General features: G+C 35.1%; 1 protein-coding gene and 1 long non-coding RNA gene across 2 annotated transcripts; one reads left to right on the forward strand and one right to left on the reverse strand.

Moving 5' to 3' along the window:
* Positions 1 to 3,554: 3,554 nt before the first annotated feature.
* On the forward strand, positions 3,555 to 8,880 carry LOC145582011 (uncharacterized). Its single transcript, XR_014099723.1, has 3 exons — positions 3,555 to 3,737; positions 3,836 to 3,906; positions 8,180 to 8,880. It is a non-coding gene; the product is annotated as an uncharacterized LOC145582011 (long non-coding RNA).
* An 11,331-nt stretch (positions 8,881 to 20,211) lies between these two features.
* On the reverse strand, positions 20,212 to 21,972 carry LOC145580910 (uncharacterized). Its single transcript, XM_081637992.1, has one exon. The coding sequence runs from the start codon at positions 21,970 to 21,972 to the stop codon at positions 20,212 to 20,214; it is 1,761 nt and encodes a 586-aa protein (XP_081494118.1).
* Positions 21,973 to 22,357: the final 385 nt, after the last annotated feature.

Below are 22,357 nucleotides of genomic sequence, written 5' to 3' on the forward strand. Positions count from 1 at the left end.
ATATAACCATCGAACCTAATCCTAAATTCCCAAAAAGTGAAGGAAAATCAAAACTAAATACTCTTCCTTTAGCTACCTTCTACAAGCCTCTTTCCTATAATTACTGAAAACACCTTAATGATGATGATGCATGGGTTGATAATAGACTAAAAGTCCTTCGAATTGGGAATAAATTTAGGGTTCACTGATAAGTTAAGTGAGATAGTTCAAATCCACGTTATCACCTAGCAACTAATAAAGGAAAAGATATTGCTATTGGTAAGGGGGAAGTGCATCATTCTAATTATAGTTGTGATGTAGAAGATGAGGATTTCATTGTAAGTAAGGATGAGTAATAGAATAAGCCTTTAATTGATGCTAGTGAGGGTTATGATTCTGAGGTTGATGAAGAGGATGTTGAAGGAATTATGTCTTCGATACGTGCAATTACTAGATATATCAAGGATCACTATTATGGAAATAATTAGTTCATTATTTTGGATCATCATTGTATGTTGCTAGATATGATAAATGATCTTTGTGCTAGACAAATAGTCTAAAGCCTAATAAAATGGATCGTATGAGGTCATACACAAGGGTATTGGGTTAAACAAGTAAGAGGCCCATTAATGGGCCTCATGAGAGTATGACAAACAATGTAAGCTGTTGCGCTTGAGTAGTTTGATTAAGATTAGGAGTTTAGGCTTGACATGGACTCTTATTTAGAGATGTGATCTATAAATAAGATCCATGCCTAAGGTTGAATTATCATACAATCAGTGAATTGTGAAACAAGGTAATCAATTTTCCTAAAACCCTAATCTCCCTTTTCTCTCTCCTCACTCATGGCCCTCCCCTCTCCCTCACTTTTGTACGACCGACCACCCTCCTAGGTGGTTCGTGGTGTTCATTGTGGTGGTTCGTGGTTAGTTCGTATCTCCTTTCTCCATAGATGGTTGATTGAAGGGTTTAATCACGACTAACTAGCATTAGTGGAGGTTTAATCTGTGCCTGTGGACCAAGTAGAGGAATCACGCTTGGGGTTCTTTTTTCTCCTATTGTTCTTGCTTGATCGCACATGGATTAACACTTCAAAGGTTCAATTATGTGTTCTTTATGTGTTGTGCATTAATCTTGGTTACTAGATGCTTATGAATATGATTCATGCAATTCCGCTTAGAGTATCTAAAGTCCTACACCTGTCATAGTAAGGGAGAGAGTGAGAAATTGTACTGCCATGTTGCTTCAGATAGCAGATTAGCTATAGAGGTTAGGCTGCTGAGGGTAAGCTAGGTGGTTAGGCTAAGAAGGGGGGTCTTCTACAAGTAATGGGAAAGGGCCTGAAGTTGTTGGAGAGGGTTATTCCATTGAGTGTGATGGAAGTGAGGATGATTACATCACCAAACAGTGGAGATAAGGAGGAAACTAGAGAATAAAGGAGGAAGAAGGAAGAGATTCTAGTGAGTGTAGACATTGTTTTCAGTGTGTTTACTTGGTAGGTGGGGCAGAGGTTTTCATTAAAGGATGCTTTTAGGGATGCAATAGCTACATAAGTATGCCATTTTCAAAGGGAGAGATCTCACATATGAGATAAGTAACATTAAGGTAAATTAGAGTTTAGGTGTTAGGTATTAAGTGTGTAAAGGGTTTTGGAAAGTAGGAGAGCAACTTAATTTCGTTGTGGGGAATGTACAGTTGGAGTACACTTGTAACGGAAACATGAAAAGAAATAGGCAATTATAGCCAAGTTGGGTAGTAAAACAATTTTTAAAAGTTTTTAAGAACAGACCCGATTGGCAGCAAAAGAAATAGTTGAAAACTATCAGAAGGGCCTTTAAGGTAGTAATGAAGAGAGAGTTTGCACACAAGGTGAAGTATATAGCTCATAAGATGCTTCATAGATCAATGCATGATAATTATATTAAGGTGGGAGGTTATAGAAGCTTTGAAAGCTAGTAGTCTTAGTAGCATTATAGAGTTGGTGACAGTAACCACTCTAAACAAACAACTTGTACCACCACCTATATTTCAGAGGTTGTTCACTTGTTTTGAGGGTCTGAAAAAAGGATGGAGTGATGGATAAAGGAAGGTTATTTGTGTGGATGGGTGTTTTCTAAAAACATTTTTAGGTGGCCAATTACTATTAGTTGTTGGAAGGGATGTGTAGAAACCTAATCTTGTATCCCCAAAAATCAAACCCAGTGATAAGTACCTTTCACGTTTTGATTAACGAATTCGTTAAAGAGTTGAAGAGTCTTGCAAAGTTTTCTTAAGCCTTGACCGTATTTCTAACCTTACCTAAAATAAATTTTAATCCTAAATCATTCATTTCGTGTCCTTAAGCCCAAAGCGATTCATTTAGTATACTTAATCCCCAAAATCATTCATTTCGTGTCTTGGAAATTATTCATTTCGTGCCCAATTTATAAAAAAAAAAACGTCCAATATCATTTATTTTCGTCTGTTTTCTCAGTCCTATCATTACTTAGATGGATGGGCTCGAAAAGAGTTTTTCAGCGATATATTACAAGCCTAATCCGACTTAAAACAAGTGAGTTATGGCCAAAATACGCAAATTTTTACAGTGAACCATGATCCACCTTATTTTGTGTGCACCACCCACTTAACGACATTGTTTGAAGTATTTTAAGCTCTTTAGTTTTCGTTCTCCTAGACTCTTCTTCTCACCGTTTCCTTTCTCATCCCACCTTCATCTCTACTTCTCAAACTTCATGTGCCTCTTACCTCAAAATTAATTGTCCAATATATAATTCAAGTAATTGGTTTATGAATCTCATTATTTCCGGCCTTTAATATTTCTCATTCAACAAATTGATTTAAAATGCAGATTTTTGTGAATTTCTTTGGTGAATTGGCTATGTTTGAGCTTAAAATTGATGAGACTCTACTATATTTGCTTAGTAATTCTCATTGATTTGGATCGATCTAATGATTCGATGGGAATTTCGAAAAAAGAGTTTTGCATTTGATTCTATAAAATTAAATTGAAATGACAGGAAAAGGACAGAGAAATAACCAACACTACTACAAATATTGGAAAAGGGATCTATCTAAAGAGACCTGTTACAAGACTTAACAGGTCACTTTAGTCAAATAGACCTGTTGTCATTGATAACAGGTCTCTAAAGAGCGATTTGTTGGCGGGAAAAAAACAAAGAGACCTGTTGTTAGTGTTAACAGGTCTCTTTGTTTTTATTATTTTTTTAATCTTAAAATTTTTTATGATTACTTATATCCTAGTATCACGTGTACATACACTAGTATCAAATAACTAAGAAGCAAAAAAGAAATATTGTGTTTTCTTCAAAAAAAAAAATAAAAAAAAAAGAAATATTAAGTAACTTTTTTTTATTAAAAAAAATTAAAAAAAGTTAAGACTACTTCACGTGTACTACTAACTTGAGGAAACGTGTACTATACTACTAACTTAGATTTTTAGACTAACACATCCTCATTAAAAAATAAAAAATTAAACTAAGGGGCTAAAGGGGTTTCTACTTGGTAGTAGCAGTTCATAGTTTCATCTTCTTCCTCCAATAATCCAAACCCTTGAAATTCCATGGCTTCCTTCCCAAGTTTTTCACTACCTTATTAGAGGCGGTCGTTTTCAAGATTGTGTTCACCATCATCTACTTTGTAAGGCCGTCACTATCGTGAAGTTTACAAAGCCACCACAATCTGAAGCGTACTCGGGCCACGACTATCAACCACTCCGTTTGTTCAGGCGATTGTACGAGGTAAGCCGTTCGATTTCCGGGCCTCGTCTCCCAACCACAATTTCGTTCTTCTTTCATTGTTAACTATCAATTAATGATAAAGATTGTTCAATTTTCAGCCATAATACAAGGAATTGCACTATTTTGATCGATTTCCCGCCACAACCAGAAACCCCTTATTCTTTTTAAGGTATTTTTCATTCACGTTCCTTACCCAGACAAATAATTGATACTAAGGTTAAAATTGATTTCTTAATTAAACCTATACTACTCATTAGTTTCAATTTTTATATGTCGTATATATATACTAACTTGTCTTGCTTTTAAAGTGTATTGTACTGTAAATGGATTTTATGTTTCTTTTTATTATTCTCTAATTGAATACAATGTTCTAAATTGATATGATATTTAAATTCACATGATTCATGTTTAGTTTATAGGTGTAAAGATTCTGCTTGCATATATGGTGGTTGTTTGGGTTATGGTTTCAAATTTGATTTTCCCGTGAAAAGTACGGGTTTGTCGTATTTCGGTTGATAAAAATATTTTGTTTAATCTAGTAAAATATTTGTTGTATTCTCTAATTTAATATCTTTGTCACCCCCTTACATACATTACAAGGATGCTACTATTTTTATGTTCACTGCCACACATCTCTTTTTGTTGTTCCTCATATGAATCTTTATATTGTAGGAATGCAATTAATCTGAAACATTAGTGTCTTTATTATAATTGACCTAGTCATTTAGGATTTACACATTATTCGGTTAAATATATTGATACTAAAAGTAATCAACATAGTGTATGCGGAGAACTCTAAGGAAATGCCACCAAATTTTTTTTTTTTTAAAGTGATAAGTGAGTATGCATTCACTAGTGAGATTTATTAAACAAATTCAAGTTAGGTTGGAGTGATAAGGAGCCAAGACTTACATGTACATATATGTGAAGACACTATAGCTTTCGAAAATATTATACTTATTATGAATTATTCTTGAATTGCTATTGGTGCATATAGAATGGATCGAAGTTGGATATCAACAAAACAACCAGGTGACCCAGAATATCGAGCAGGTGTTAGAGAGTTCATTAATTTTGCAGTTACTAATAGTGGAGGTCGTCCCAAGCTACCATGTCCTTGTTATATGTGCCACAATTTGCTGCATAAGAGGCCTGACGAAATACTCAATCACTTGAGTAAGTGGGCATTTGATAAAACATATACCAATTGGATTTGGCATGGAGAATGTAGGGAAAAACCTCTTGTTAGTAATGTAGAGGGTAGTGGGTGTGAAGGTGATAGAATAAATGAGGCTGATAATTTGGAAGATTTGTTGCATTCAGTGAAGGATAACTTTGATGATAATCCTACCATGTTTGAGAGCATTTTAAATGACTCTGAAAAGCCTTTGTATGATGGTTGCACTAAGTATACTAGATTGTCTGCGATAATCAAGTTATACAACTTGAAGGCAGGTCATGGTTGGACTGATACAAGCTTCAGCATGCTACTAGAAGTTGTCAAAGATATGCTTCCAGAAGACAATGTCCTTCCATCAGGTACTTATGAGGAAAAAAAAAGTTTAAGCTCTATGGGTTTACCTTACGAGAAAATCCATGCGTGTCCTAACAATTGCATGTTGTATCGAAATGAAAATGAATCTTTACAGAGCTGCTCAATTTGTAATGCCTCACGTTATAAGAAAGATGATGGCACAGTCCCAGCTAAGGTATTATGGTATTTTCCAATAATACCACGGTTTAGGTGGTTGTTCTCAAATGCAGGGGATGCAGAGAAATTAACATGGCATCATTATGGTCGATTAGATGATGGAATGCTTAGACACCCTGCCGATTCTCCACAATGGAGGTTTATTGATGGAAAATACCCGGACTTTGCAAAAGAGAAGCGTAATCTAAGGCTTGCATTGTCTACTGATGGGTTCAATCCATTTGGGAACTTGAGTAGCACATATAGTACATGGCCCGTTATATTGGCTACTTATAACTTACCCCCTTCGTTGTGCATGAAACCACGATATATGTTTTTAGCATTGCTAATTTCTGGGCCTAAACAACCTGGCAATGACATTGATGTGTATTTGGAACCTCTCATTGATGATTTGATTATTCTTTGGGAGGATGGTATACAGGTGTTTGATGCACATTGTAATGAGAACTTTATCATGAAAGCAATGTTGTTTAACACCATCCAAGATTTTCCTGCTTACGGTAATCTTTCTGGGTATACCGTGAAAGGGAAAGCGCCTTGTCCCATAGGCATGGAGGATTGCGAGGGAGAATGGTTGAGCGCATCACGCAAGCATGTGTTCCCTTTACATCGGCAATATCTTCCATCGAGTCATCCATTTCGTAAAAGGAAAAAGGCCTTCAATGGAAAACAAGATTTTAAAGATCGCCTAAGAGTTCTATCAAGTGAAGAGGTGTACGAAAAGGTTAAAGATATTCAAATTACCTATGGGAAAAAACATAGGTCTGCTCTTCCTACGCAAGGCTTTAAGAAGTGTTCATATTTATGGCGCCTACCTTATTGGAGATTCCTTTTTGTGAGACATTCGCTTGACGTGATGCATATTGAAAAGAATGTGTGTGATAGTTTGATTGGTACTTTATTGAATATTCATAGGAAGACTAAAGATGGCACGAAAGCTAGAGATGACTTACAGACCATGGGGATTAGAAGTGAACTACATGCTGTTGTTAATGACAAAGGTCGAGCATACCTGCCTCCAGCAGCTTACACATTGTCAAGAAAAGAGAAAATTGAATTTTGTGAGAGCTTGGCTGGAGTAAAAGTGCCAGAGGGTTATTCTTCAAATATTCGCAACCTTGTGAATATGGAAAACTTGAAACTTGTGGGCCTTAAATCTCATGATTGCCATGTTCTAATGCAACATTTGTTACCAGTGGCTATTCGTTCAATTTTGCCTAAAAATGTTCGATTTGCCATAACCAAACTTTGTTTATTTTTTAATGCAATTTATAGCAAGGTCTTTGATCCGAAAGAGTTGACTGCATTGGAAGATGGAATCGTTGTAACTTTGTGCCAGTTAGAAATGTACTTTCCACCATCGTTTTTTGATGTCATGATTCATTTACCAGTTCACTTGGTAAGAGAGGTGCGATTTTGTGGGCCTGTGTACTTGAGAAATCAGTGGCCTTTTGAAAGGCAAATGAAAACATATGGCGGTTATGTCAAGAACCCTTTTCACCTAGAAGGTTGTATAGCTGAACGAATTTTTTATGAAGAAGTTCTTGCATATACTAGTGAATTTATATCAAATTCAATGAAGATAGGGCTTCCTGTTTCTCGACATATGGGAAGAATGGGTGGTCAGGGGACCCTAGGGCGCAAACAACTTGACATGTCGTATGACGATTGGCCAGGCCCATTCGTATATTCTTCACAATGAGGATGAAGTGATGCCATATATTCAAAAACACATGAGAGACTTGAGGAAACACAATAGAAGGGCAAATGAGAAATCAATAGCTGATGAACACAATAGATCGTTCATTAGGTGGTTCAAAGATCAAGTTTTCAGGGAGCTTCAGGATTCTCCAAGTTCTATTTCTGATCGACTTAAGAGTTTGGCATATGGACCTAATTTCAACGCTACTTACTATTCAGGTTATGTTATCAATGGTTTCACATTTTACACAAAGTTGCAAGATGAAAATAGTACAATGCAAAATAGTGGGGTTACTTTAGAGGCTGAAGCTATTCATTTTGCTAGTGCAAAAGACAAGCATCCCGTTTCTGGCACAATGCGCTACTATGGATTTATTGAAGAGATTTGTGAGTTGCATTACTCTAACTTTTCAATTCCAGTTTTCAAATGTCAATGGGTTGATAATAACAACGGGGTTGATCACAGTAGCCTTGGAATGACTTTTGTTAATCTTAATAAGATTGGTGACAAGGAAGATCCTTTCATTTTATCTAGTCAAGCTAAACAAGTATTTTATATGACCGATCCATCAAATAAGAGAATGCCAGCTGTTATTACACCGAGACCGCGACATGTCATAGATGATTGGGGCGATGATAGTGTTTTGGAAGGTAGTTCGTTGTTGGAAAAGGGGCTAGTTGATGATGATGTAGCTGATGATTCTTCGATCTACGCAAGAGATTACCACAATGAAGGTTTGTGGGAAGATAATGTTAACAATAATAAAGTAAAGCGAAAGCGAAAGCGTAGTCATAAAAACTCTTAAGGAAATCAAGGTGAATTTTGCTTTTAGATATCTACTTTTATTACAAAAAAGAATGTTTCCTCTTGAATACTAATAACTTAGAATTTAGTAGGGTTATGCATGATTTGTCAGATCATATACTCTTACGTACCATACTAGCTATATTTTACTCAAAGTAATTTAATGATAGGTTGTATTCTTTTATATAACTAACAAAGTGAATTTAACTTGTCGAATTTATGTAGGTACATGGCCAGAAAGAATAAGAAAGTACAACCGAATGATGATTCTGAAGAGTCAAGTTGTGAGGAGAGAGTTCGTACTGTACTTAAGAAGGTGGGGAAGACTATCCATGCTGGCACCCAAATCCCATTGCAATGGCATCCAATTAAAAGAATTCCCACAGGTGAACACAAGACTCATTTTTCCACCTACATCGGTGTAATGGCACGTGAAAGAATAAGCATTTCCTACAAATATTGGCATGAAGTTCCAACAGGAGTGTCAGATGAAGTTTATGGATTTATATCGGTAAGATATACTAATTTTGTATTCGAATGGAAAAATCTTTTAATATTTAATTTTTTTTTTTTTTGGTGTGTGTGTACTAACTTATAAATTGGTTTTGAATGAACATAGAAGGGGTTTTATGTTCCTGAGAATCGCAAAGGTTATGTACTATCACGAGCATCGATTCGATGGAAAGCTTTCAAGACTAGATTAAGAGCCAAGTGGTTGTATAAAAAAGATAAAACACTTCGTCAAAAGCCACCACACAAGTATCCTTTTATACATGAATCGGATTGGGATACCTTTGTTCAAATCTGCACTTCTGATGAATTCAAGGTATACTTTGATTTATCGTATCATTTAAACAATAATGTGAATATATATGTACTTGTATACAGTTTTATCAATTGACTTTGAACTATAAAAATATGTAGGAATTGAGTGAAAAGAATCGTGAAAAAGCAAAGAAGAAGTCCTCAAGTTATCATGGTGGTAGACTTGGGTACCAATATTTTGAAGAGGAGATTGTAAGTGTTAATTACATGATGTTCACTTACTTTGATTTTTAATAATTTTAATAGTATTAACTAAATATTCAATTTTGTTTTCTGTACTATTAGGAAAAAGAACTTGAAAAGCAAGGGGTCCATGTGTCACAAGTGCCGCGGCATCTAACATGGATTAAAGCTCATTCTCATGTCAAAGATGGAGTTATAACATTTGATAATCTTGCTGATAAAGAAATCCATGATGCAATAGTAAGAGAGTATCTTTAATCTTTTTAAATGTTTTACTTTTCAAGCATTTAAAAATTTTCTTTTCATAATAATAATGTATGCAATTGATTTATATTAAACTTGATCTTTTGTATGTTTCTCAGATAGCTTTAGAGGGTCAAGTTCAAAGAGGTGAAATCATTGCTAAGGGTCGAGATGATATCTTAGCCAAAGCAATGCATAAGCGTGACCATGGTGGTTCAGTGAGAGCTGTTGGTTCAGGCATTACGGTGAAGGATTATTTTGGTTATAACAAACCTGCTCCACCCAGCCAATTACATGCTGAAATAGGCATGATGAAATCAAAACTTGTATCCATGGATAATAGACAAAATTTTATGATGTCCTTCTTGATTTCATGTTGCAGCCAAGAGCAAATAAAATCTTTCATGGCAGTTGGAGCTCAACAGGTTGGTGGATTATTTGGTGGCAACAATACTTCTGGTAGTTTGAATGCTGGGTTTGGTGGCCTGACAGCTGGGGTACATGGGTTTTGTGGCCTGACAGGTGGGTTAGGTGGTTTTAGTGGCTTGACAGGTGGCTTGGCTGGTGGGTCTGTTAGCTTGGCTGGTGGGTCTAGTGGCCTGGGTGTTGGCTTGACAGGTGGGTTTGGTGGCCTGACAGGTGGGTTTGGTGGCCACGCTAGTGGGTCTAATGGCCCGGAGGGTGGGTCTAGTGGTCTGGCAGGTGGGCTGGAGGGTGGGTCTAGTTGTCTGGCAAGTGATGGGTCACGTGCTTCCCAATTGGATGATACTTTTGGTCAGGGGCTTCAAGGTATCCCTCTAACTCAACTATTAACAAGCAAAATTTTCGAGCAAGGGAGCAAAGGGCATGGGCTTACCTCTGATTCATTAGCAGGGGCTGATATTTATGGTACACAAGGTAATAAAGAAGAAGATATTTGCACAAAAACGCAATCTCATATGGAAAACCTAGAGACTAAGGCATATCATGTTCCTTGGCCTCAAACAGATCGTAACAATCGACTTGAGCCTACAACTAACCTTGTGCATCAGAGTTGTGATTTGAAAGAATTTCTCGAGGTATGCCTTTTCATTCTAATTAAGTCCTCATAAATGAATTATTTAAACCAATATAGAGGAAATGAACTTAATATATAAAAAATGGTGATTAGCTACAAAAATTTAAACGTTATAGCCCTGTAAGTTTTCCTTTTTAATTAAAATGGGTGTATTTATGTTAAGGGATGGAGTGATTGTTCTTTAGCAATTGAAGGAAACAACAAAGAGTTGCAAATTGTTGCAAACGGACAAGTAGAGAAAATAACAGATGTCAGAGTTACTCATTCTAGAGAAATGCCGCCTGGTCATGCTCGAGTCACAATTATAGAAGATATTGTGCCGACTGCTCTCTTGCCATGTCCTAATGATGAACTAGTCTATGTTTGTCATGCAAAGAACAGCTACACACCTTGGCCGATTAACTTGATTTTTCCAAGAAAGGTATGAAATTTAATTAATGATTGGTATATGTTTGCATTGTAATATTTTTCAGCATGTGTTATCAACGGGCATTTTCTTATGTATACGAATTCTTTAAAAAAAATTCAGCTTAATCCATCCACATATCTAGGAAATGTCACAACATATAAAGTACTTAAAATTTTACCATATGTATTTACTAAATTCATGTTATAATGTTTCTTATTCATCATGCTATAGACCATTGCCCAACAAGAAAAAGTGTTGAATGTAACAACACCATCTCCACATTCAACAACATCTCAAGTAGCCACGACTCTTAAGTACGTTATCACCGAAAAGGATCGTGAGATGGTGACTTCGACATGGTTACGTGTGTTAAATACTCATGCTATGGTATTGAAAAAAAGGGGTGTGACACTCTCCATACCAATTCCAAAATGCATGTTTCTTAATGAAGACGTAGGTGTGACGCTTGACTACGAGGACTTGTTGGATTGGTGTTTTAAAAGAGAGGTTGGAGAATCCCAAATGAACGTTTTCATAAAGTGAGCGTCTTTTTTTACCAATTATTCCTTTACCTTTAAATTTATTAGTGTATTAACTTCAACATACACAACTTTTGATGAGGCAAGGTACTTGGAAGGTCATTGTCAAAATGAAGGTGTCTCGGGTATGTATGGATTCTGTGATACAAATGTTTTATCTCCAATGACACCAACTACAGATGCGGAGGTTCGATCCGACTATCTTTCTCGTGTTTTTGGATGCAACGAGGGAAAGAACGTCAATCAACTCTTATTTGCTCCTTATAATGACAAGTAAGTGTACGTAGTATGCATATTTTATACAATCACTATTCAATAATATTCACCATTGATTTAGATAATATAATCACATCATCATTATGTGTAGTATGCATTGGAGGTTAGCTGTTATTAGTCCCTGGAATGGACTAGTGTGCTGGTTAGATCCGGCTGGGGAAGAAAATGAGATCAATGAGTTTGCTAAAAAGATCATAAATGAGTACGAGTTCGAGTAATTATCCAACATTTTTGTTTTTGTATTATATATGCTCTATTATTAATTATTCAATTCATTGTTTTTGTCAAACAATGTCACAATTATATAGGGGATTAAAAAAATTCAGCATGGTCCATCGAAAGGACATCAAGAAGATAAAAAAGAATCCATATATTGAGTGGAAGCAACCTAAGGTACTTCATTTTAGTTTATACTCTTGATATTAAAAGAATAATGTGTTATTTAAATGCTTGTGTTATTATAATGCCAAATTTTTATGTATTTATAATTTGAATGTCTTTTTTAACAGTGTCCTCGACAGCCTCAATACTCAAAAGTTTGTGGATACTATGTTTGTCGCTATATGCTTGAGATTATACAGAAAAGGGTATTGTGGGTTTCTGATAAGGTATGTTTAATTTGATTTATGCACACAAGTAGACCCTAGTTACTAAGATCAATATCATTTATGCATAATAAATTTTATAATAGGGTTATAGATATTTTTACACTTAATTTGACTAAGTGAAGGTCGTTCAGGGCTTATTTGAAAAATGCGGGTGCAAATTACCCTCAAATGGCTGATTTTAATCCTACCATTGCATATTTCAACCCATATCATTATATTCATTTGTTTGTATGCGTAATTATTTTTTAACATAGTTATAATGTAGCATCATCTTCCATTATGAATGAGTTATGACTATATATGGCTATTTATTGTTTATCTTGCAGTTTTTTCAAGCGGACCCCTGTACATATTCAACTGAAAATATTGACGAAATTAGAGACTTGTGGGCTAAGTATGTTCTAGAGCTTGAACAAGATGATGTTAATGAAGGAAATGAAGATGGTATGGACATTGCGTGAGTTTAATTTGTCCATTACTTTTGGGAAAAGTATTGCGAATTTTAGAATTTTTTGTATAAAACTTTTGGAGGTTATCTAAGATGGCATGAAAATTAAAAGAGTTTGGTTTATATTTTTGGGGAATTGAATACTAGATTTTGTTTTGCAGATGTTGATGTATAGTATTTTTGGAGTTATATTGTAATTAATGGATATTTGTAAAGTGTTTATCAACTTTTATATTATTATATGCTTCATGAATATTATATAATTATGGAGTAATGTATATGATGTGCATATATATAGAAGGTGTAAAATATAGGTACAAATATCCTACAGGTGCCATACAGAAAAAAATACAGCTCATATATCGTACAAGAACAAATTTAATACTATAATTGATTTTTTGGCAAAAAAAAAAAAAAAAAAAAAAAATTGAAAAAATAAAATAAAATAACAAAGAGACCTGTTGTCGTTACTAACAGGTCTCTTAAATAATAAATAAGAGACCTGTTGGCCATGGTAACAGGTCTCTTTGCTTTCTGAAATTTAAAAAATAATCATGCGCAAAGAGACCTGTTGTCTTACTTCTTAGGTCTCTTATTAATACTAAAGAGACCTGTTTTATTGACCAGGTCTCTTAACCAAAGAGACCTGTGAGCTAGAGACCTCCTAAGAAGAGGTCTCTATGTCTATTTAAACAGGTCTCTAAGGCATATTTTGTAGTAGTGCAAATTAAAGAAGGTGGGTATATCAGGGATCCATACAGAGAATTTCTGATTAAGTTGTTTATTTTTCCATCTTTGAGAAATAAAGATGATGAAGGTTACTAATTTATGGTCATATATTACTTGCACAACAATTTTGGGAATGAATAGGAATTTCCTACCCTTTTTATCAATGCACACACGTGTCTTTTTACCATTTTTTTTTTGAATGGTAAAATTTCTTCCTACCATTACTTTATTGTAAACTAAGATAGAACCCGTGCGATGCACTGGTTTCACAGTAATTTATCTTGGGATTTTTGTAAATTTTGTTTTCATATTTTTTTGAATTCAAAATGTTCATAAGTTCACTTTCTTTGACCGCAACTATGCTAACAACTCCTATAAAGACTCCAACAACCTAATATCAACATAAATTACCAATATAATAGGTATTGTATCTATTCTAAATTTGTAATAAGCCACAAAGAAATAGAGTAATATATTTGAATGTTATATACTACGTAATTAATATGAACACTGTAGACACCTAATTGTGTCTCCCCAAAAACCAAACCCAGTGATTAGTACCTTTCACGTCATTTAATATCGAGTAAGGTCAAATGTGAAGAGTCTCGTGAATTCTTATGTTTTCTAAAATGATTTAATAAAAATAATTCATTTCTGTTTTCGAAAATCTTTCTTTCCGTATCCTATTTATGAAAAACATCCAATCCAGTTTAGTTTAGTCTGTAATTCTGTAGTTGTATGCACTACAAAAGAAGAACATTTTAGCAACAATCAAAATTTGTTGCTACACACTAAAAATTCGTTTCTAACTTTACTTGGCAACAAATTGGAAACAAAAATTAGTGGTTGCTAAAAGGCTTGTTGCCAAGTGATTTTGGCTTTTAAATTCTAAAACAAATTGTTGCTATATCGCAGCTATTTATATATGGTTGCCACAATAGTTGCTATGTCTTGTACATGCGTTGCCAACTCTGGCAACAATTTTTTAAGGAGTTGTTGCTAACATTGGTAACTGATTTGTACTAGTTCGTTGCTAACAAGGATGAAGAATTACAAGCCAAATAGCAACAAATTAATTAAAAGTTATTGTTAACAATAGCAACAAAGTATAAATAATTGTTTCCAGTAATGGCAACAAATTATTGAAATTGGTTCTTGAAAATGGCAACAAAATTATCACTTTAGTTCCTTAAAATGGAAACGAATTTTTTTTTTGTTACTCAATATTACGACGATATTAGCAACCAATATATTATAATTGGTTGTCAAATCTAGCACCAAAATTATTATTATTATTATTATTGTTATTATTATTAATATTATTATTATTATTAATATTATTAAGCCAGCTTTCAGTGTCAAATAAAAATAACTTAAATTTTATTTTTGTACAACAATTAAATTAAATAGAAAATATTATATTAAAGTAAAATCCAATGCCAATATAACAAAAATCATCTCTATAAAATATTTGTACATCAAAGGCAAAAGTTAGAGAAAATGTAAATTAAATAGTCAATACTCAAAATAAACAACCAAATACTTGTTTCTTTAACTACTTAGAAATATGTAGTCTGTAGATGATGATCATCTTAATTCAACGAAGAACTGCATTTTGTGTTAGGAATTGAACTTGATCTTCAATAGTCTTCATAGCAGCCGCTGTTTCATTAAGTTTCTCTGTTGTTTCATTTAGCTTTGTAGTAGCTTGAACAAGACTTGTCTTTCTCTCTTCAAGCTCCTTTGCTTGTTCTAAATTTTTCTTATTGAGTTCTTGAACATGATTTTGCAATTTAGTCACCAACTCATTCCGGTCCTTCTAACTAGATTCATTACGTGGTTTCACATAATAATTATTCGTAGCACTTCCAAGACCATATATTCTTCCATTTTTCCATCCACCTAAGGCTTCTAGAAGTAACTCGTCCTCCGTTTTGGGATCTTCACTCTCCAAATTAGAGGCTTTCTTGTTCTGAAAATCATCCTAAAAAGTAATTAAACAAATTTGGTTAGTGTGAGTATTCTCTTATGTTCCCATAACAAGCATAATTGCATTTTATTACAAATTTAAATACTTACCCAAACTTTTTGTGCCGTCTCATCCACAAAACCTTTATTCACTTTAACATGACATTTGTAATAAAACTCAGCTGCAGTAGGCACACGCTGTAGTTTTTTCTCCTGCTCATGTCAAGGGAAAAAAAAACTCAAATATTATTATAACACGAAATAGGCTAAAAAAGCTAGTTGTCTACAATCTTATCTAGTCATATTAGAATTAACCAGAAAATAATATATATGCAATTTTTAGGAAAATGAATCGCCTTAATAATGTCAAAATCTTATAAAAACCACTATCTTAAAATAAATACTGCACAAAAACACCGAGCATTGCAACAACAACAGCAGCACTGTAGTAGCAGCAGCTGTAGCACTACAATAGTAGCAGCAGAAGCAGTTGCAGCACTGCAGTAGCAGCAACAGCAGCAGAAATCGCACTACAGCAACAACAACCTACTTCCTTCTCCTTTAGAGCTTGAATGACCCCAAGACAATCTCCTTCAACCTCAACCTTTCTTACACCAAGCTGAATTGCAAGTCTCAATCCCCAAGAAATAGCATTTGCTTCTTCTATTTTGGTTTCCCATTTGGCGTGAGATTGCAGCACCCCACACCCTCGCACAGCCCTCTGCTATCTCACAGCACAGCCCCAACACCAGACCCCAGTTCCCCCACCACACCCGCATCAACGTTCAGCTTTAACTAGCCATCCTCAGGTGGAGACCAGACAGCATGATGGGTAGATGCAGCTCCACCCCTGCCAGTTGCAGCCTTGAAGCCCTCTGCACGAACCTCTCCACTCACCCGCATAGCATAGCTAACTATCTCAGATGGCACAGGCTGCACACCTTCAATCACTTGGGAGTTACGGGCACTCCAGATTGCCCAGCACACAGTCACCACATTCGCAATCTCAGTATCATCAAGCTCAGTAAAGCAACTCTCCCACCAGTCATACAAGATACGGGCACTCAATTGACCAACAAAATTGTAATCAATACAACTCCATACACTCTTGGCTAACGAGCAATCTTCAAGGCATGGATGGTGGTCTCTTCATCTCTACCACAAACAGAACAGATTGGGTCATATGATGCAATACGGTGACTAATTCCACATCGGATTGGAATAGCATTTTGACAGACACGCCAAGCAAAGATGGGCGCAATGCAAGCTAATAGGGCAGTCAAACCGTTTCAAAAGCGGAGAACACTATTATAAACAAAGTTATGAAAGAAAGAAGGCCAAAGAGAGAGCATGAGAAGACAGGTGTAGAGGTATAAAAACACAAGGGTTGGGTAGAGGAGCGAGAATACTAGTGCAGCCATCAGGAGAAACGACCATCCATGTCGATAATCGATTCGTACGAGTATGTAAAGGACACTATCATATTCTTTAGACACTATAAGGCACATTTGCAAAGAGACAGAGAGGAAAATAAGCAGTATTAAAAAAATCAGTAAAAGGGTTATAAGGGGATTTTTTTGGTACATTGTATTCATATGATTAGAGAAAAATAGGCTGAAATAAGGCCTTAGGAAAAAATTTATGACAAATAAAAGAATCCATCTTATGTCATAGAAGTAAAACAAAGATACTTGTGTAGGCGATTGCGAATGAGTGGTTAAGGAGAGTACATTGAAGGATTTACATCGGCAAAGAAGGTAATGCCAAAGAGTGAGTAGGAAGAATAGTACAAGGTAAATGTAGGAAAAAATAAAAGTAGGACATAGTAGAGAGAATATGAAGGAACAAGTTAAAGGAAAAGACCATCCATCGTGATGATTAACCAATAAACGGATGACATGTGAGAGGTGGAAGATGCTGCTTTAGAAATGTTAGCATAAAGTTATACTCCAGCAACAACAACAAGCCTTGGCCAATGTAAGGTCAGACAGAGGACTGTTAAAACAGCAACAACTACGGCAGCAAAACAACAGCAACATTGTAGCAAAATAGTTGTAACATAGCAGCAAAACAACACCAATACAACACCAAAATAACACCAATACAACAACAATATAGCACCAATAAAACACCAAAATAGCACCAATACAACACCAAAATAACACCAATACAACAACAATAATAACATAACAATGCCAGCTATAATGAAAGACAAAGAACAGCTAGAAAAATCACAGATTAGATGCGGTTGAGGACAAACTAGTTCAATCCTTATTTGCTCAGTTGATTTAGATCCTTGGCAATGGATAGGCATATCTTTCCGAGGCCTCTTTCGATTTAAGGAGCATTGAGCAGACCTCTTTTTGAAGGTATCATTTGCTCTAATAGCCGCAAGTCGCTTCCTAATGCTTGGGTGACACCATTTTGCACGATAACGTTTTGTTGTGAACATCTTACACACTACGCCCGAGAGTTCTCCTAGAACATTTTTGCTGCCATCCTTTCTTTACCAACTTTGCCATTGAAGGATCCCAAGAGAACTTAGCCTTTGATTGAACAATAAAGCACCATTTGTTAGTGAATATTATTTTATTTATTAATAAAACAAGATATTTTGTAAAAGTATTATAGAATATCATTTACTATAATGAAAATCACCTTAAAGGCTTTCCACCATATTGACTTTTCTTCTTTGGGAACCTTTGCCCAGCTGTTCCACGGTCCCATAAAATAAGTCTTATATGAAGTTTCTACAACTTCATCAACAACTTCACGAGAATGAAACCTGTTTCATTAACACTTAGAAATTGCAGATAAATATTCAAGTACATAAATATAATAATAATATAGACTAGTAAAATTACTTACCACAGTCCTTCAGTTTTGTGTAAAATTTGAGTAGCATTCGGATTACCAGTTTCATCTGAAAACTCTACTTCCTCTCCATTTTCATTATGGCCTACATCATCATCATGTCCCATATCCTCTTGATCCCCATGTAGTTCTTCCATATGAGAATGATAATTTGCTTCCATGGCATTATCATTCATTTCATCATTTGTTGTTGTTTGCTGAGAAGAAAGTTGTGATGAAACATAAGGTAGACGCCTAATGATAGGACCCCTCCCATTATAGCCACCTCGGGTTAGAACCATTTTCACTGCACACTATAGAATGAGAGAAAGACAAGGTAATAAAGACATTATAATAGTCAAAAGTGTATAACTAAAAAAAGCATACTAAAAAAGCAACAAACTATTAAAAAAATAATTCATATAAAACATTTGAAATTTTAAATTACAATAACAAGAATTTAAATAAAGGCACAATAATTATTAAATAAATCAAAGTAAAAAGTAAAATATCTTTATGTAAAACAAACTAATTCTTCCTCATCCTCTTCATCCTCCTCCTCATCTTCTCCCTCTTCCACTTCTTGATAATCATTAGAGGAAAACTCTTGGGCTACTTCATCACCAACTTCGAACTCAGATAACAAGGGAGGATTTTCATTGGAAACAACTTGGAATGCATTAGGCTCAACGGGCGCATCAATAACTCCTCTTACCTTAATGTTGAAAACAAACCACCACTGATTTCTTTCATTGCTACTACTAGGACAAGGGGCATAATATACTTGTTCGGCTTGATATGCCAGTACGAACGGGACATACTTTGGATATCTTTTTGAGTGATTCACCTCTACAAGGTTATACTTATCATGTATCCTAGTACCATGTCCAATATCAAACCATTCACACTTAAACAACACAGTTGTATAACGCTTTCTTGCTCCAACATAAGTCAACTCTATTATTTCTTGAAGAATTCCATAATAATCACTTCCTTTGACACTTTTCACACATATACCATAATTCATAGTTGACTTGGTTTTTCCATGAGAAAGAGTATGAAAATGATAGCCATTAATGTGATAGTGATTAAATTTTCGAACTCTTGTTAATGGTCCAGAAGCTAACGAGCGAACAATATCATTGTTGATTCCCTTTTCCAATACCTATATTAATTAAAGGTTAAGAATGTCATTTGGGTCATTGACTTACATGCTAAAAACATTAGTCTATCATATATTCAATTAGTATTTTATATTAGTTAAGTGACTTACATAATCTTTGAACCAATCAAGATATATATCTTCATATTTGATCCAAACTTCATCTGAACTTTGGCATCTATGTTATCTTATCATTTGTTCTTCAAACAAACTATTAATTATAATAGTATATAAACATATAAAGATGTTACGAGCAACATGTTATGGTACTTTTATAGAAAGTTACCTTTCATATTGCTGTAGAGTTTCACAATTACTTAGAACATATCGGTGAGCAAATTTGTAATCTTTTTCAACAAGGTAACAAAGTTGACCTTCTGATGAACTATGTCCGAAAGTTGAAGAGAACATCTCAGGTAGGTTAGGATTATTGTTCAATTCACTTTTAGCATGTGAACCCAATCCTAAAACCTTCACCTTAGAGTCAACCTCTTCTTCAAAATAAAGGGAGCAAAAATTTGTTACCTCCTCGAGTATGTAGGCATTACAAATTGAGGCTTCCACTCGCGCTTTATTACCCACTTTCCTCTTTAAATGGTATAAAAACCTATAAAAAAAATGCTATGTATCTTAAAATTAATATTTTAAAAATAAGTAAAAGATGAATTTTATATAATTACCTCTCAAAAGGGTACATCGACCTATATTGAACCGGCCCACCAATTATTGCCTCATAAGGCAAATGAATAGGAAGATGCTCCATACTATTAAAAAAACCAGGCGGAAATATTCTCTCTAATTTGCAAATAATTTCAGGAATATTTTCTTCCAAGCTAAGTGTACCTTGTCAGTAATTTTCAAGGTGGTTGAGCAAAGATCTCTAAAAAATTGGCTCAACTCAATAATAACATTCCACACATTTAAGGGTAACAAGTCTTTAAATACTGCTGGCAGCAATCATTGCATAAAAACATGACAATTATGACTTTTCATACCGAGTAGCTTACACACCTTTAAATCAACGCATCTACCCAAATTAGAAGCATATCCATCAGGAAACTTTAATTTCTTCACCCATTCACAAAGAACTTTCCTTTTCTCTTTAGGCAACTTAAAAGGAGCATTCGGTTTTAAAGTCCATTTTTCCCCTTTACTATTAATAACATCTTGCGCCTCCAATTTCCGTCGTTTACAATACTCTCCCAAGTCTTTTCTTGCTTTCACATTGTCTTTAGTTTTACCCTTAACATCCATCACAGTGTGAAACACATTATCAAATACATTTTTTTCAATGTGCATGACATCAAGATTGTGGCGTATCAAGAGTTTGCTCCAATATGGAAGCTCCCAAAAGACACTTTGCTTTGTCCAATGGTGGAACTCTCCATATCCTTCTAGCTCGTTACCATCACCCCTTATTCGGTCAACAGTTTTTGGAAATAAAGATACTCGATTCCAAATGTCCTCACCACTCATTCGTGGTGGTGGGGAATCATTCTCAACTCTGTCTTTAAAAAAAGCACTCTTATTTTTTCGAAAAGTATGATCATGGGAGAAAAACTGACGGTGACAATCAAACCAACTTTGTTTTCCACCATTTTTAAGAGAGAAAGCCTTAGTGTTTTCCATACAATATGGGCAAGCTAATCTACCCGTCGTGGTCCATCCTAAAAGCATGCCATAATCCGAAAAATCATTAATAGTCCAAAGCAATGCAGCCTTCAATTGAAAATTTTGTTTTTGAGAGATGTCGTAAGTTGGTAACCCAACCTCCCATAATTGCTTTAACTCTTCAATAAGAGGTTGCAAGTACACATCGAGATTCCCTTTAGGATTCTTCGGACCTAGAATTATCAGACTTAGAAAAATAAAAGGTTTCTTCATGCACAATTCAGGTGGAAGATTATAAGGAGTTAAAATGCCGTGCCAACAAGAATATTGCCTTCCTGTCTTTCCAAATGGTGAAAATCCGTCGGTATAAAGACCTAGTCGGACATTTCTAGGCTCAGCATCAAAAGAAGGGTACTCTTCATCTAGGTGTTTCCACGCCTCTCCATCACTTGGATGAGACATAAGGCCATGAACTCGAGGATTATCTTTATGCCACCTCATCTGCTCCGCAGTAGATCTTGTTGCATATAATCTTTGTAATCTCGGGCCTATTGGGAAGTAAATAAGAGCACTATGAGGAGAATTGTTGCCACTTTCTCTAAGTGTCTTATAACGACTTCCTTTGTAATATAGACATTCTTTGAGATCTTTGTGTTCCTTCCAAAATAACATACATCCATTTGGACATACATGAATCTTTTGGTGCGGAATTTCTAGCCCTTTAAGCAATTTCTTAGTCTTGTAAAAACTATCTGTCATCTTGTTTTCATCTGGGCACATGTCTTTCATTAAGGAAGCAACACCATCTACAGCTTTATGTGGAATATTATACTCGCACTTGATGTTTGCCATCCTTGCGGTAGCAGACAATACAGACAACTTGCAGCCATCATACAATGGCTCTTCGGATGCCTTCAACATGTCAAAGAACTTCTTGTAACTAGCATGTGGCTCTTCTTCAATATTTTCTAAACCACCTTCTACTCCAAAGGCATCTAATACCATGTTTCTGTATGGGTTCAATGCATCCTCGATGGATATGGGATTCTCTTTGGAAGTGTAGTTCACCATGAAAAACCCATTGGAAATAGTTAGGCAAAAAACCATGCCTATAGAGATGCTCCTTAATGATATCAAGATCTTGATAAGGAATATTTCGACACTTTTCACATGGACATTTCACCACACCATCTATCACGACATTGTCTTGTGTGGTAGCAAATGTAATAAATTCATTGACCTTTTCAGCAAAGGTTGGACTAAGGAATTTTTCTTCCAACCGTTTATACATCCATGCTCAATCCTCCCTCATTATATTGTAGTTTCGCTAAAAAATTAATGATACAAAATCCATAGACAAAGTAAGTAAAGCACTAAGACGAATGACATTCTTTTAGGTCATTTAAATCCTTAAGGTCATCAAAATGAAAATTATTGTTACCAATTAACATCATATATACCTTTTCAGCATGATATATATGATATATATCAT

Source organism: Chenopodium album, chromosome 15, assembly GCF_948465745.1.
Source record: "Chenopodium album chromosome 15, dcCheAlbu1.1, whole genome shotgun sequence".
Classification (NCBI taxonomy): domain Eukaryota; kingdom Viridiplantae; phylum Streptophyta; class Magnoliopsida; order Caryophyllales; family Amaranthaceae; genus Chenopodium; species Chenopodium album.